This window comes from Amphiura filiformis, chromosome 1 (genome assembly GCF_039555335.1).
Source record: "Amphiura filiformis chromosome 1, Afil_fr2py, whole genome shotgun sequence".
NCBI lineage: Eukaryota > Metazoa > Echinodermata > Ophiuroidea > Amphilepidida > Amphiuridae > Amphiura > Amphiura filiformis.
In genome coordinates, this window is record NC_092628.1 from 96787581 (window position 1) to 96804543 (window position 16963).

At 36.6% G+C, this 16963-nt stretch overlaps 1 protein-coding gene across 1 annotated transcript in view; it reads left to right on the top strand.

The window, feature by feature from the left end:
- Positions 1–16746, top strand: part of LOC140158979 (large ribosomal subunit protein mL43-like) — a 34248-nt gene extending 17502 nt beyond the window's left edge. Inside the window, exons 2-5 of the mRNA XM_072182283.1 lie at positions 12053–12206; positions 15112–15119; positions 15495–15604; positions 15971–16746. Of these exons, the coding sequence (XP_072038384.1) occupies positions 12075–12206; positions 15112–15119; positions 15495–15604; positions 15971–16302 (582 nt within the window). The 5' untranslated portion in view covers positions 12053–12074 and the 3' untranslated portion in view covers positions 16303–16746. The remainder of the gene's footprint in view (positions 1–12052; positions 12207–15111; positions 15120–15494; positions 15605–15970) is intronic.
- The last annotated feature ends 217 nt before the right edge of the window (positions 16747–16963 follow it).

Below are 16963 nucleotides of genomic sequence, written 5' to 3' on the forward strand. Positions count from 1 at the left end.
CAGCACTTTTATTATTATCAGCCTGTTTTGGGTCTTTTTATCCCAAATTTTCGCACTTTTTCAGGGGTTTTTTTTTCCAGCTTTTCAAGATTTTTTTCTTCAGGCCTACTTACATCCCTGTTGTGTGTAAAAGATGAGCCAAAATCCACTCTCTAAATAGTCTTCCACATACTCTTAATCAAGGTTTTCATGGAAGAAAGGCCCAACTCCATGCTTCTACTTGTGCAATTAATGGATAATTACCAAATTTCTGTAGCTAATTATAACACATCTGCTTACGGAACTGGCTCTTGCAGTATATTAGTGGAAGAAGGGCCCAACTCCAGCTCGTATAAAGACCTGTACAGTTGCCATGGAAACAACATACATGTAATTTTGAATGTAAATACTGTATGTTCATGTATTAAAGGTCCCCTGAAGATGAAAACATTCTGTAGATAAAACTTTTCCAAATATTAAGTTTTTTCTTAATCTCTTAAAAACAGTTCTGATGGAGTTGGGCTCTTCTACCACTCAGGTATTCAATTATAATTATTATTATGTGCAGGATTTATTACTTTATGATGCAGTATGTAAACAAAGTGTGGTCAGTGTAAGTGTGGTAGTGCTAGACACAGCATAGGTAGGAAGTCTGAAACTGACGTAAGTTCCTGTATTAGATGTATTCCTATACATGTTTATGTGCTATAGATGTAGTTAGGAATCAATTGGGAAAAAACAGGAGATGGGAAATCCCTTGAAACATCACCTAGTCATGTGATATAACAGCCTTACATCATCAATGCTCATAAGAGCTGATGGATTAATGCATAGAGAAAATTGAAAACAGATTAAAGTAACAACTTGCACTCAGCACAAAAAATGTATTCCTTAAATTTTATTTCAACCTATAGTATCACAGTTTAAAAAAAAATTATTATTGTAATTTACATTATTTACAAAACACAATAAATGAGACATTGTTCATTACATTTGCAGCTGATATAATGCTTGAAAGTATATGGGTAAAAAATATTCTGTTTCCCGTAGGCCATGCACATTTTATTTTCTGAGCAATATACAATGTAATTTGTGCATTCAAAAAATGCAGTAAATTTATATATTTTCATGCAAAAAAAAAAAAAGATACAAGCTGAGGAAAAACATATTCAAAAAATTAAAACAATACAACATCAATAAAAATCAAACCTACTACACAACCTTATTATATTTAACATTGCATTAATTTAATTGACCTTCAAATCAATATTTTTTGTGCACTTTGAGGCTTTTAAGATAAATCTTGACCTCAGAATTAAGAAAAAAAATATTAAAATGAATTTTGGTTTTCAGGCCACATACGGGAAACAAACTTTGTTTTTTATATCACTTTCTATTTTGCTTGATCTGAATACGATGATGCAATAAATATTAGTATACAAAAATATATCTTTAACCTCATACATATTGTTTACAATCAAGGCACATTTTCATACTGTCCAAGTAAAACTCACGCACATGTAAATTGAGTTGCGATCACAACTTATTTAAAAGTGTCAGGAGCTTAATTATTCTGCAAGTGTGTTTTAGAAGAAAAGACACTGATTTATGCATTGGCTTTGTTCATCCCTGGTAAATATGCCTCATTAATTAAGAATACTGTTAAAATCATTTTGTAATGTATTCAGTTTTTCACAAGAGGGCCTTTTTCTGAATCCACAAATACTGTAGAGAGCTGTCAGTTAAATTTGGAATGCTCCTGAAGTTTCTGGGTAAAAATCAAGGCAACATAGAACACTTTATGAACTAAAACAAGAAGCTTGACGAGTTCAAAATTATTCATATATAACATAGTATACGAGGGGGGTATCCAAAAGTTTTTGACATCACCCAGAAGAGCTATACTGATGAAATTTTGTCAGTGTAATCACTGGTCCTTATGTACATTATGGTCCAAAAATGGTCTCATAAGTATGTTTACTTTCTTCACAGGTGGCGCTAGAGGGGAAGTAGGTGCATAACCTTTTCATGATAAGATCCTCCACTTTCTTGAGTTTTTTCACTGTGGCCGCATCATCCGTAAGTGATGGACGTCCACTTCTTGGCTCATCTGTGAGGGACATGTGGCCAGTTTGGAAATTCCTTTTTCAAAAAGCAATAGTGCCATATGATGGGCAATCATCACCGTAGATTGCTTTCATTCATCATAGATTTTTTCTGAGCATTGTAGGCCTAACCCTTCAAATGCAGGAACTTAAGGGGGTACTACACCCATGTGGTAAATTTGTGACTATTTTTGCATTTTTCTCAAAAAATAATTACACACTGGTAAGAAAAGTTATGTATATTAATGGGGCAAGGAATCCAATTACTACACTGAAATTTCAGTGACTCAAGACAAGCGGTTCAGTATATATGATAGGAAACGAGGTACATCCTAGTGGTACCTCATTTCTGGTCATAAATAACAAACCACTTGTCTTGGGTCACTGAAATTCCAGTGTAGTAATTGGATTCCTTGTCCCTATAATATACATAACTTTTGTTACCACTGTGTTATTAGTTTTGAGAAAAATGCAAAAATAGACACAAATTTATCGAGGGGTGTAGTACCCCTTAAGAATACGATACATGATTTACCGACAAGTGACTCATTTCGAATACGATCATGAATTTTGAAGAAAAAAGAAAGTTTCCACAGGCTTCGTTGGGACTCGAACCAGCGATTCTAAACTCCCTTCGATTACGCGTCTAGCGCTTTACCACTTTCGCCACCGTGGCAGTTGAGCGGATAAGTGTAATGATAAAAGATAAAACTCATAATGCCATCTTTAGCCTTTTGTTTACTAAAAAAGACGCGTTTTGTAAAGATAGATTAGCCGTTTTATGCATAAATAGCACGAACGTTTGGGAAGGTTTCAAACAAATAATAAAGACACTGATGTGATGATGAAATTGCGTAAGTCGGGAATTATCTGCGTCGCAATGTTTTGTGTTGGTTTTAGGAATTTGACCTTAAAATTTACGACTTCATGACATTATCATTCGAAATCAACAAAAGATATTTCAACACTATATGTCCTCATTCTTTCTCTACAATGTTTTGTATGTATGTATGTGAAATAGCTTCAACAATGGTTCGCTGTATAATGGTAAAAATAGCCTTGACCTAAAAAAGGGCGAGAGGGACCATATTTACGGATTCAGGCAAAATTTAAAATTCATATAAAACGTTTGTTTATTGATCGATTACAAAAATTAATTTTTGTCGTATAAAGAAATTGTATCTGGCGTGAATTACACTACAGTTTTTATTCCTAGGGCTCTTTGACTTCTTCAAATAATTTTTTTAATGATAGAGTGAATCCCCTGGCCCTCTATAATTACGCACAAAAGATCGACCCCCCTTAATCACGATGCATGCCTCAATTTTCACCATCTTGCCGGTTATGCCCCTACTGACCATCTAGCGCCACCTGTAAAGAAAGTAATACTTATGAGACCATTTTTGGACCATAATGTACATAAGGACCAGTGATTACACTGACAAAATTTCATCGGTATAGCTCTTTCACTTCTGGGTGATGTCAAAACTTTTGTATACCCCTCGTATATGTGACATGATCTGGTCCATGGGGCCAAAAAAGGCGACAAATTTGAAACTGAGATAAAGGTATGGAGTAAAAAAAACAATAAAATACATAAGAAAATAGACATCAAAAAACTTCATAACTTTAGAACCAAGTATGCTAGACCCAGACTTGTACCCGAGTCCAGCTTGTCCGAGTCCGAGCCGAGCCGAGTCCATTTGTATCCGAGTCCGAGCCAAGTCCGAGTCCTTTGTGTCCGAGTCCGGACTCGAGTCCAAGTCCAGGGGTGCCGAGTCCGAGCCAAGTCCGAGTCCAACAAAAATATGATTCGAGTCCGGACTCGAGTCCGGCTCGAGTCCGGACTCGGTCAAAGTCCATGCCTGTGTGTGTGTGTATGGGGGGGTCATTCAACTTATGATGTGACAGGTGTCTGGCATTGCTTAGTAGGAGCCTATTTGTATAAAAATGGGTCATTTGGGTATAACAAAATGAAAAAGGGATAATTGGGTATAAAATTTTGAAAGAAGGGGTTCATTTGGTATAACATTTTGAAAAAAATGGGTCATTATTTCCCAAAAAATGGAGCAAAATTTTAAATTTTGTTTCTAATTTGAAAATTTACAATACAAATTTGCTGAAAAAAGGAAATTGCAAAGTTTTTGATGCTAAAATTGTAGAAAAAGAAGGTCATTGGCCATAAGTCACTCACTACACTATACCACACACCGCTCTCCCTATACCAGACTTGTAGTACCCGTACCCGTACTCGTACCCGTACCCGTACTTGGGTCCCAATTTCCGTTTCCGTGAGTTTTGGACCCGTTCCCCGCACTCATGCCCTATTTTTACCGTACTCCACGGTCATGGGTACCATACAGTACATGGTTTATACACAAATGCAGGAAAGTGAGAATAGAATACTATCACTTCCCAGATGCATGTTAACTCCACTCATGAATCCCACTGTGAGTCCTCTGATCATAAATTCATAATTTTTAAAACAAATAGGTTATCATGAATGGGGTTGTGTGGGGAGTAAATGGAAAGCTTTAGCAAGTGCCCTTAAATTTATTTTAGCCTGTTCCAGGGCCCTGAAAAATATCAATCCAACCCTGGCTACACAAAAAGAACATGAATGCTGAGATCTACAACAGCCTGTGCACACTGCCACCCATGACATGTACGCTACATGTACATGTCTCATTCACACAATGACTGATCAATACAGAAAAAGACCTAGCAAACTGGAAAAACATTTCAAGATTTTTTTTCTTTTCTGGTGAATTTGTATGTTTTATGTTAAAATATCATTATTTTAGCTTGTATTAATCATTTTGATATTCCCCATTCAAATACACTCCACTACTTGTATGCTGCACACACTAATGATAATGTGACTGGTGCTGGGGACTGGAGTGAGATTTTCTGCCAGCCACATGAGCTCACAGTGTACATGTACTTCTTCTACCAGTGCATCTGAGACAAATGAATAGAGAGGTCCTTACCATACTGAAGTTTGGGATTTGATAAGAGATTTAAAGGAGTTTTAAAATATTGATAAAACATGAATATAATTATCCAGATGTGCATAATTAATGATAATAATTATAATGATTGAGCTAATGGATAATCTGATGGATGTGTATTGTGTAGATGTGCATGAATGTACTTGGAAAATTGACAATTAATTTAATTCCAATTGATGTTTTAAGATAAATAATTTTTCCACATTGTACATGGATTGATTGGACTGGAATCGGACTGGGGTCGACTTTGAGCCCGAGTCCTATTTTTTTACCGAGCTGAGCCTTTTAATGTTCAATTCCGAGCTGAGTCCGAGTCCGGCAAAAAGTGGACTTGAGTCCGAGTCCAGACTCGAACGCGACATCACTGCTAAATATACTAAAGTATGTTGAAATTAGTATTGCACAGTCTGGTTGTCCATACAAAGACATAGTTTTTTCAGTTGCATCCCAAAATATGCCACATTTAGGCTAGATTCACCAATATTTAATCTCTTTTTGTACTTGTTTTATTAATTTGTTTATACTCATACCCATAATTATGGGTATGTCTAATTCCCCTCATAATACCCATAACTCATACCCTATAATTGGACCCATAAGTTCAAATTTCCATACCCGTACCCATGGCCCGTGCCCATACTGGGCCCCGTACCCGTACTCGACACCCCATACCCGTACCCGTCCTCGTACCCGTGGCCTCGTACCCGTACCCGTGCTCATACCCTATTTTGACTTTGGACCCGCACCCGCACTCATGGACTCGGACCCATACCCGTGACGTGGGACCCGTACTCCATGGCTTGGGACCCGCCACTCAGATTCATGGTCCGGGACCCGCACCCAGTGGCGGGTCCCAATACTACAAGTCTGCCCTATACACACCCACCCTACCAAACCCCACCCTACACAGTTAACATTTAAAAGACTCAACACAACTCAACCAACCAACTGTACACACACCCCTTCAAAGTCCCATACCCATGAACATGTATCTCCTGATGGTAAAAACTTCTACATGTATCAGACCACCTGTACTAAACAGCACTCACAGCAGTCATGTGGGGCTATCTGTGTGTGTGTGGCACACTACATGTAAACGCACAGTGAACTTGCACCCAGGGACTAGAGAAGTGTCACTAGGCTGCATGCAGCATACATGTAAATGAATTGCAATGTATTCAAATATATCATAGAAAAATATCATCATCATCATCGTTATCATTCTCTTTATCATCATCATTATCATCATCGTCATAATAATAATAACAGAAATTCACCTTTAATTCTAAATGTCTTTTCAAAATTGTCCCACACAAATGTGCACCCTACAGCCATTACAATTTACTGAGCTGAGATGTATGGTCCAGTGTGCATATTTCTCTCTTTCAAGATTGGATTGGAAAGTTCCATGAAAGAACTCTTAGATATTTTGATGTAGTCCAAATATTTAATAAAGTTAGCATTTATTTAATTATCAATTATTTCATTAATGATAACAATAATATGATTCTACAAAGTGACAAATAAATTTAAATAATTTGGTCGATATGCAGGATATATGACAGATCACAGATTTGACAGCCCCAATTAATTTGTAAAATTGCCAAATATGTAAAGTCAAAAAATTTGAGATCTACTTTGACATTTTTAGATAATCATTTCACATTTTACATGGATTTAATTGGACTGGACTTCGGACCGGACTCGGCTTCGAGTCCGAGTCCTTTGGTGTCCGAGTCCGAGCCGAGCCGAGTCTTTTGGTGTCCGAGTCCGAGCCAAGTCCGAGTCCAACAAAAAGTGGACTCGAGTCCGAGTCCGGACTCGAACGATACATCACTGGCTAGACCTTCAGAGTTTTCAGCAAATGATATCCTATTGTATGTATGTATGTAATAATTACAGTTTACAACTCAATTTCCAAAAATGCCTCCTTTAGCCCCCATGCACCATTTCGTGTCACATGAAAGTTATCAAGAATTATATAAAAATTAAAATTATAACAGAGGTCAGTGAGAGTTCAGCTTTTTAGCTGATTTCAGCTATTTTTAATGCCGAAATTTATGCGATTTCTTTTATTTTCAGCCCATAATTGGCATTTTTACCCTGATTTTACGCTGTTTTTCAGCTATTTTAGTAATTTTCCTCTTTTTTTTGTCTGAGGCCTCTCACACCCCTCTATAAGCAGCACCACCAAAAACTATAGCTTTGTTTCTTGAAGCCATTTTGCAATACTGTTTTGTATGTATTAGTTCTGTCCAGTAAATACAAGTCTCAGATAAGATAGATTTATACAAATTCTCATCTGTACTATACATGTCATTTTTCTGACAGTACTGTTTAAATATAAAATACTATATACGAGGGGGTATCCAAAAGTTTTTGACATCACCAAGAAGGAAAAGAGCTATATCGATGAAATTTTGTCAGTGTATTCACTGGTCCTTATGTACATTATGGTCCAAAAATGGTCTCATAAGTATGTTTACTTTCTTTACAGGTGGCGCTAGATGGGCAGTAGGCGCATAACCCATACTTGGCAGTGGGGTTTGACCCCCACCCTTTTTATTTTACCCCCACCCTTTTTATTGAGGCACCCTTTATATTGAAAATTCCTGACCCCCAAGCTTTTTACTGAGGCACCCTTTATACTGAAAATCCCTGACCCCACCAGCTTTTTCCCCTATTTCAATTTCTATACATTGATGAAGTCACAGGCAATTTGGTTTGAAGTAAATCAAGTACGCCGAATTCTGCACATATCATCACATGATAACCTAGTGGATGTAAACATGCATCAAATGGAATTTTATCTTGCGATATGTTTTGCTGGCAGTGGTTTGGCACTTTTTCTTGCGGTTATTTTATCATTCAATGAAAATATATTGTAAGCTGGCACTCCCACCCTTTCTATTTTACTCCCACCCTTTATATCAATCCACCCTTTTTACCAACAAAGTTTAAACCCCCACCCTTTTAAGGATTTTCCAAATTTCCAAGTGGCACCCTTTAAAAAGGGTGCCCTGCCAACTGTGTAACCTTTTCATGATAAGATCCTCCACTTTTTTGAGTTTCTTCACTGTGGCGCATCATCCGTAAGTGATGGACGTCCCACTTCTTGGCTCATCTGTGAGGGACATGTGGCCAGTTCGGAATTTTTTTTTTTCAAAAAGCAACAGTGCCATATGATGGGCAATCGTCACCGTAGATAGCTTTCATTTCATCATAGATTTTCTGAGCATTGTAGGCCTAATCCTCCAAATGCAGGAACTTAATCACGCTGTGTGCCTCAATTTTCACCATCTTGCAGGTTATGCGCCTACTGCCCATCTAGCCCATAATGTACATAAAGACCAGTGAATACACTGACCAAATTTCATCGATATAGCTCTTTTCCTTCTGGGTGATGTCAAAAACTTTTGGATACCCCCTCGTACATGTAACTACACTATCACTATCAAGGAAAGGAATTTACATCGTAAGGATTAAAAGAAAGACTTTGAAAGACTTCAAAATAATAAGTCATACATAATTTGTACATAACATTGTATAGATCTTTTGTGACACAAGTTTTAAAGTGAGGTGCAAAACTGTTGTACAACTATCTTTTAGGTTAGCACTTCAAGGTATGTTAGTGCTTCCAAAATTTTAATGAATTTAGATAATTGGAAATCAGTTATCAGACAAATGAGTGGAGCAGGGGTTGTGTAATTTACAAAGAGGCTGTTTGCTTTCACATTTTTCATGAGAAAAAGAATATCTGCTTCAGAAAATTCATAATGGTTACATTGAAATCTCAATTTAATTAAATAGCACAAAGAGAGTTTAATACTGGCACAATTAATGGAGGACAATAGGCAACAAAAAAATCCTTGTTCTACGGGCGGACGAACCTTTCAAGTATGGTTGGTCAGTCTGACGTTTTATATGCATACAGCAAATTTTAAAAAATCACGAATGGAAAATGTGGGTCAGTCAGGCCTGTAAAACAGGATTTTTTGTCGCATACATTTTTCTATAGTACAATGGGAGTGAAATACTGGCACAATCAAGGACAATAACCTACATTATTTTTATATAAATTTAAGAGGGGTTTATTCTAAACATTTGAATGAAAAGTTACACAAAATTTCATTTTGTTCTTCATTTTATTTATGTGTGACTTTTGCTCTCATTTTAATTTTTGGTTCTGTTGCGGTTTCTTCTTTTCCTACACCTACGAGAAGACCCAGATTGGCCAGGGTTCTATTTTGAGTCCTTGGAAGAGAGCATGCAACAGTATTTGATCCAATCATATCGGACACGTGCAAGGTAGCATTGAAAAGATTGCTGCTATTATTATTAACAGGCACCTGGTACTGTATCTTGACTGTATCATCAGTTAGGTCCTTCAAGATTGGCTTCAAGTTCAAGTCATCACTTGATGCACTCAGATTCAAAGCAATGTTGTGTATTTCATCAAGTAGAGATAATCTTGGATGTGATGTAATATCCCAGTCTATATAGAATTTGTTATCCTCAGACATGAATGTACAGGTTCCATTTATCCCCTCAATTAGAATGGTAGTATAAGAGACATGGTTTATTTGTCCATTGTTCAATATCTCTATGCAAGTGAGGTTCTGTTTGTTCAACTCTGTAGTGGCTGGGAAAGACGCAGAGTAGCGTATGCGGGATCCTAGGCGTACCTTTGTAGTATTTAAAACATTCCCTGCCAGCGTGATATTAACTGTGTTACCAGTCCGAGTAGAGCATATAGATGTTTCAGTGTCTCCGTTGCTTACAATACATGTTGGTGTTGACTGCAAAAAACTGCATCCATTGGTTACAGAGAATATGCACATAGTTATTAGAATTAAAGTGGATAATTTTGAACTCATAAAACGTTTATGATGTGTTGACATGTTCAGCATTTCCATAACCTTTTTTTCCTGTCCGCAAAATTTGTCAATCACACGTCACAGTTCTGTAATTAAGCAAAAAAATGTTGAATGATTAATTTGAGATTTCTTGTTTGAATTACATCTACAGTATTTACTCTATTCACTGATGTAGTGATGTTAGTATCCATTGGTTACTAGTTCAAGCTTAGGCTCATACACCTATTCCGAATTATGATATATACCATCGGCTTTGTGTTGTGATCATCTCGATCAGTGGTTCATTACAAAGAAAGCATGAGCCAGTTGACCTTGTAACCGTCATATTCTAACAAACACTATGCCAGTGAATTAGCTTTAACACCTGAAAATACCACAAGGATAACCACTGCGCATGCATGAATCCCAGGTGATGCGATGACACAATCACCCTATGTGCTATATGCTCAGGGAATCGCTGGCCGGGGCAGCAAAACCTCTGTCACTACCTGTGGGTGATCATGTGCCTGGCATGCAATGGAGCAAACTGCAACTTTTGAATTGGCATCTTGCTTGAGTTTTTGGATAGTCTTGTCTTTATTTTTTGAATGAATGAGGTATTAAATTTGATTTAAAAGATGTAGCTATAGGCTGCTGGTCTCATTGGCTGCTGGTTCCATTTATGGCATAATCTGTCTTTGTTTAGGATATACAGGGGGTGAACATATTTTAATAGTTTAAAAACTGGTACCAATTCTTTTGTGCACGCTATACATTTACATTGAAAAATGTTAAATTTACATTAGAACAGGTTTTAAACCTCAACTTACCTCAGGTAACCAAACACTAGCACTAATACACAACTTCATAAGATGTAATAATACTCTTTATGATACAAAAGCAGTTCTGTATGAGATATAAGTGAAGCAGTCCTTTTCTCTAGTGTGATGCTATATATGTAAATGATTTTTTTCTTGTAGTATTGGTAAATTCCTAACCAAAAAAAAACCCCAACATTTTTAGTATCAAGGTATTTTCCCAGTAATTATTTTTGTACTTAACTCCAAGACTACATACATGTATGTTTGTGATCTTGCCAAAAAAAGGTTTCCCATTATAGCAGTGATGTATGTTTTCTGACAGCTAGTGATTTCATCACCTGATGCCCTCAGGGCAAGCTGATTCATAGCCTTATAAAAGTAGTAACTTTGGTATTTTGAGAATGAATCAGTAAGAAATGTTGTTAACCTTGTCTAATATTTACTGCTTTTTCAAATGGGTTTTTTTAGTTTTTAGCAACATACAAACCTAAGCTTTTGCTGGTTTTTAAAGATATTAATCATGTGTTTTTGTATTTTATGTTGTACAGGGCTGTGTGATCTTTTGTATAAATCACTTTATAAAATGTTTATGACTAAATCTCAAAATGTAATACAGCTCATTCATCAATGTGTTTGATAAAACATTGACATCATTTGAATTCTTTGGTGAATTCTTTGGTGATTCTTTGGTGAGTCAAATATGGTATATTTAAAAAATAAAAATATGAAAACAGTAGAATGATGAAATTATAGTGTCTTGAAATATTTTACAAATACTATTGACAGCGTTTGCGATTCGACATCGGCATGTAAAAATTGTAAAAAAAAAACTTTTCCTGACCGAACGACCTAATTTCTGAAAGTGATTTGAGGACAAGCAGGAGTGTCCCACACGCCATGTACGTACTGTGTTTTGATTGAACATCGTCTACGCGTTCGACTAATATTTCCATCGTAATAATTAAACGATGATTCAGTGCGTTTTATTAAAAATCTCTGATTTTGACTAAACTACAGCACATCTAGAGTCTTGATTTTTGCTGGGTATATGTTAGTTTAATAATGTACAGTATAATTGTGTAAAAACAGAATTTTGAAAAATATTGAGGACATCCTCCTCAGCAAATATTACATGGTTTTAACCAACCAAAGTGTTATAAACTAAACCAGAGACAGCATACACAAAATATACAAATAACAATGATATGTACATGGCCAATTGTCAATTTTTGATGATTTTTCAAATGTTTATTAATTTTATTCCTGTTATTTTCTTGCAGCTTCTGCACTGTAACCGCCATAATGTCTCTGACTTCAAGTGTTATAAGACCTACTGGGTATCTTTCTTCAATACTTCAGAATGGTGTAGGGAGATATGTCTGTCAGTTACAAAGATTAACGTTCCAGTTTCACAAATCATCAAAGGAAGCCATGGTGTCCGTAAGCTCTAAACTAAAATCAGGGAAACAGATCGGGGGTAACTTTTATTTGGGGTAGGGGATGGCACAGGTTTTCAAAAGTGGGAACTGAATCGCGTATGAACTGGGGGGGGGCTTGAGGTACTACTGTATACTTTATGTGAAATGAGACCTTGAATAACTACCAGAAGCCAAAATAGGGTTTGAAGAACTGACAACATTAGGAACGGGAACCTAAAGAACTGAACAACAGTTTTGTGTGCATTCAAGTTTTGAAAATATAAATCTTTTTTTTAATTGTGCAAAGAATTTTTTTTTTCAAAGGCCATTTATATAAGTCACAATTTAATTAGAGAATAAGCGATAGGATTTTTATTTTGCCTATCCTCTACCGTGTGATAGACGACAGGCATGCAGGTCCAATATTTTGAGTAGTGGATGCCGGCAGCCGGTATCCACTACGATAACAAATATTGGACCTGCCTGTCGCTCATCATAGGTAGAGGATAGGCAAAATAAAAATTCCTATCGCTTATTCTCATTCTTAGTCAGTTAAATATTATTTTAATAACTGTAAACAATTTTTTAAAGCAAAAACTAAGTTACCGTCATAAAAACTCCCTCATTATAAAATGAACGAAACTTGTTTACAACTTTCACGTATTCTGTTGCGACGCTGCTAGCGCGTCGCGTATTCCGCACTAGTTCACGCATACATCGCGATACATACGCCAAGCACCTCTACAAGCGTGTAAAGCATTATCAAGACGCATGGTGACGTGGGGTCGCTCTACGGCCTGATAAACGGCACCAAATATTGCGATTGTCCAATCAAAAATGTGTCTACGAACTAGACCACTCCCACTGACTAAGAATATAAATTCAAGTAACTTGAAGTTACAATAAAGAGGTAGATGCAGTGGTGTTTAAAAGTGAAACTGTCCATCCATGCCGACTTTGATAACACTTAATCATTGGTCACATTATCTTAAATCATTGATCATAAGGCTGAATACAGTAGTTAACACAATGCTACATAGTAAATATGATCAACGGTTTGACCAAAAACAGTCATATTATAACATATAATGTGATATGAATTCAACCAATCAAGTGACAAGGATTATAAAAAAAAGCCACATCCTACTTTCTAAGTTGGGATGAGAAACAGTACATTTTTAATGAAGCATAATCCTTAAATTGTACAAAGTGCTATAATTAAAGACAGAGATAAAAACAATTTATCGCGTCTGATGTCACTGTCAATTACGATCCTTGATTGGTTTACACAGGTTAATCAGCGCGAGATCTATCTGGTGCTGATCGGAGAAAAGGAATAGCAGCAAATGGCGAAAAATTACGTATTACTTTTACAAGGCAAAATCAGCTTTTCTAGGCATGGTGCCTTCACCAAAGAAAGTTTCCTACGATAAAGACATAACATTTGAGATGGTTTGCATGTCGAAAGGTGCAAAATTAACAATAAGGCGCCCGGTTATAAATCCGCGTTCAGCAAGTCATCATCACGATTGAGTTTGATTGACAGGTGACGTCAGACGCGATAAATTGTCTTTATCTTTGTCTTTCATTATAGAACCAAGTTAAGTATTCCTCTTCCCTTACCATATCAACCTGTTTTACAGAGAGTCATTTGTTCCAATGATTAATTGATACACCAAGATATATGAATGAACCCCTAAATTCATCTCCTACATGGCATGTACATTACTTATAATAAAACAATCTACCTCTATTATATTTCTAATGGCAATCTCCTCTCACACCACTATCACATAATATATAACATTTACAAAATTTTTACATACCCAAAATATGAGTACCATTTACCAACCAGGAAAGATGATGATGTGAAAGATGGTTGATCACTAGTAAGATTGAATTGAATAGTCTAACTACATAGTATGTATACCAAAATCAAGTGGTTACAAATGGGGATTCCCCATGAAATGTCCACCTCCGGTTATAATAAACCGACAAATCCTAGCTAGTTTTGTTTTGGTTGAGAAAACCCCATGGCCATAGTACCCTGGGAACATGTGTATGAGAGACCAGATTTTAATCTGTTTCCAGATATTTTTTTTCCAACTTCAAGATTTTTACTACACTTGTTGTGTACAAAATTAACAAAAGTATGTATGGTTTAAATAATTTCAGATTTTTTTAGCTGTTCCAGACCCTCCGTTTGCCAAAAACAGATATTTTTTCAAAGACACACTCTCCGGCCTGCCTGGGAATGAAGCCCAGTCTGGAGCTGTCCAGGAAGTAGTTGGAAGTAGTTGGAGTAATATTTCTTTAGCGTTACCAGTACATATTGCATGTTATTTTATTTGTTATTTCATATTATAATGCAAAGATTCCCCTGGAAAATTCCCTCTTCACTTTCACGGTCAATAAGTGCATTCAGACTACTTTTCTTGCAATATTATTAAGCCTTAAAACAAGTCCTGACCAGTTTACAGTTTTATGAGAAAACTGATATTGCATGTAGGCCTACATATTTCACATTATAATGCAAAGATTCCCCTTGAAAGTTCTTCTTCACTTTCATGGTGTATTGGGCTAAACTTGCCAGTTGACAAAACATTACATTTTTTCTTGCATATTTAATGACCCCGTGACACAACGTGCAATTACAGATTTTTGTTTTTGTTACTTTTTGACAAATTGGGCATGCAGTTAGTGTGTATACAAGGTTTCAGACCTCTCTCTCTCTTTTTATAAAGAAGGTACAGACTCCCAAAAATTATTTAAAGGGCAACTTTTGGGTCCAAATTTAGACCCCCTACTCCACCTTTAAATGGCTGCCACAGAAAATCCGTAAGAGCTACAGACCTCGAACTTGCTGGTTTGTATTATTTTTACAGGTACAACATATGAGTAAAATATAAAGCAAATCTGAGGGGGTCAGGTGGGGGGCCTCCTTGATATGATATGGAGTGACCCGTATACAGACTACTTTTCTACACCATGTTGAGATGGGTGTGTGTGCACTGTGCAGGCACGAAATTTTGTTCCTGATTTAAAAAAACAAAACAAAATGGGGGGTGCACTAAAATGTGAACTTAAAAATTCAATCGGTTATACCATTTTCCACCCTGATGTGACACTGGCGTATACACGCACACACTTGAAGACATCACATAAATGCACACGTGAAACAGCTGCCTCAACACATTGATGTCACTGCCGCATCAGGTTGAAAAATGGTATAGGTGCTGAAGCAATGATTAATGTAATGTACCAATGTTTTAATAATTACTTCTTACTGTTAATTTCATAACAGGGAATTTGTTGAACAAGATATAGTGGATTTTGCCAAACAAAATCCACAAATAGTGCTCTACGTCACACCTCATGAAAAATACAGGGACCCAAAAGTTGTTGCAGAATTCTGTAAGTATGTCTTGGAAGGTACAAATTTCATCATGTTATAATGCAATTTATCTGAACTTTGTTTTTGATATAACCTTATCTTTATGGTTTTACAATGGCTCCTTGTCATCGTTCAGAAATTTTAGCCAAATCAGGCAGGCAAAGATTTTTTGGATTGCTTCTTAACTCTGTCAATACCATAGCAAATGGTTCCAGCCAAGAATTGAACCTCAGACCTCATTCACCAGAGCCATGTACTCAACCAATCAGGAGATAACCAGAAGGTTGTATTCAATCATGCCATCTTTGTTATTCTTTACTCTCAAACCTGCTGCATTCTTAATTCTAACCATATTTTTCTTCTGTTTGGTGTTTTCTCCGCTACAGTAAATGGCAATGTCAGAAAAGTGCATCTTCTAAACAAGCCTCGTGATGAGGTCTTAAAAGACGTAGAGCTACTGAGCGCACAGTCTGGACGCGACATCATCAAGATGCGCAAGTGGTGGCATACAGACAATCCAAGTGTGCAGGGCATGTGGCATCCGTTTACAAACAAACCTACAAACTTAAATGTAGCTGAATTCCCCATGAAAAACCCAAGTCTGCAAGTGAAAGCTAGGCATACTAAGTTATCTGAAGAAGTAATGGACAATCTACGAAAAGAACTGAAAAGCAATGAATGTGATGTGAAAAAGGTAGAGTCAAGTCATGAAAGCTGATTATGACATGAATATGAATGTCAGTCATTCAGAGTTGCAGAGTATTGAGGTTAAAACGGCACTTCATGATCCACAGCCTAACCTCATCCCCCCCCCCCCACTTAATCCAAAATAGTTGAGACTTTTATACCATCAGAAAGCAGCGTTTGTGTGCATAAACTTTCTTACAGATTTAGTTGTTTTACAAAGATATCGGATATCAGGCTGTCAACAGCTCAAAATTACAACACAGTGGCCTGTTGAGTGCTAGCTGTAATACATGGAATTTTGCACAACTGCCAAATTCAATTTTCGAATCGACCGAAATTGTGGAAATTTTTTTTGTGTGGCTATCTTTCGAACCATATCTTACATGTATAGAAAGAGAATGCTAAAATTACAAAACACTCCCTGTAAGTTTTTCATGCACAGCACTATGCAACATACCATTTAACCGGTTCTCAGGTTAAAGGGGCATTTCGTGATCCACAGCCTCATCCCCACTTTTCTCAAAAAAAGTTGAGATTTTTATATCACTGGAAACCTCTGGCTACATAATGTTAATGTACAAAATATTTCTTGCAGATTAATTCGCTTTCCAAAGGTATCGTGAAATTTGAATTTCGTTCTGGTGCACCAGAACGAAATTACAACGCATTGTCTATGGAGCAGTGTAATACAC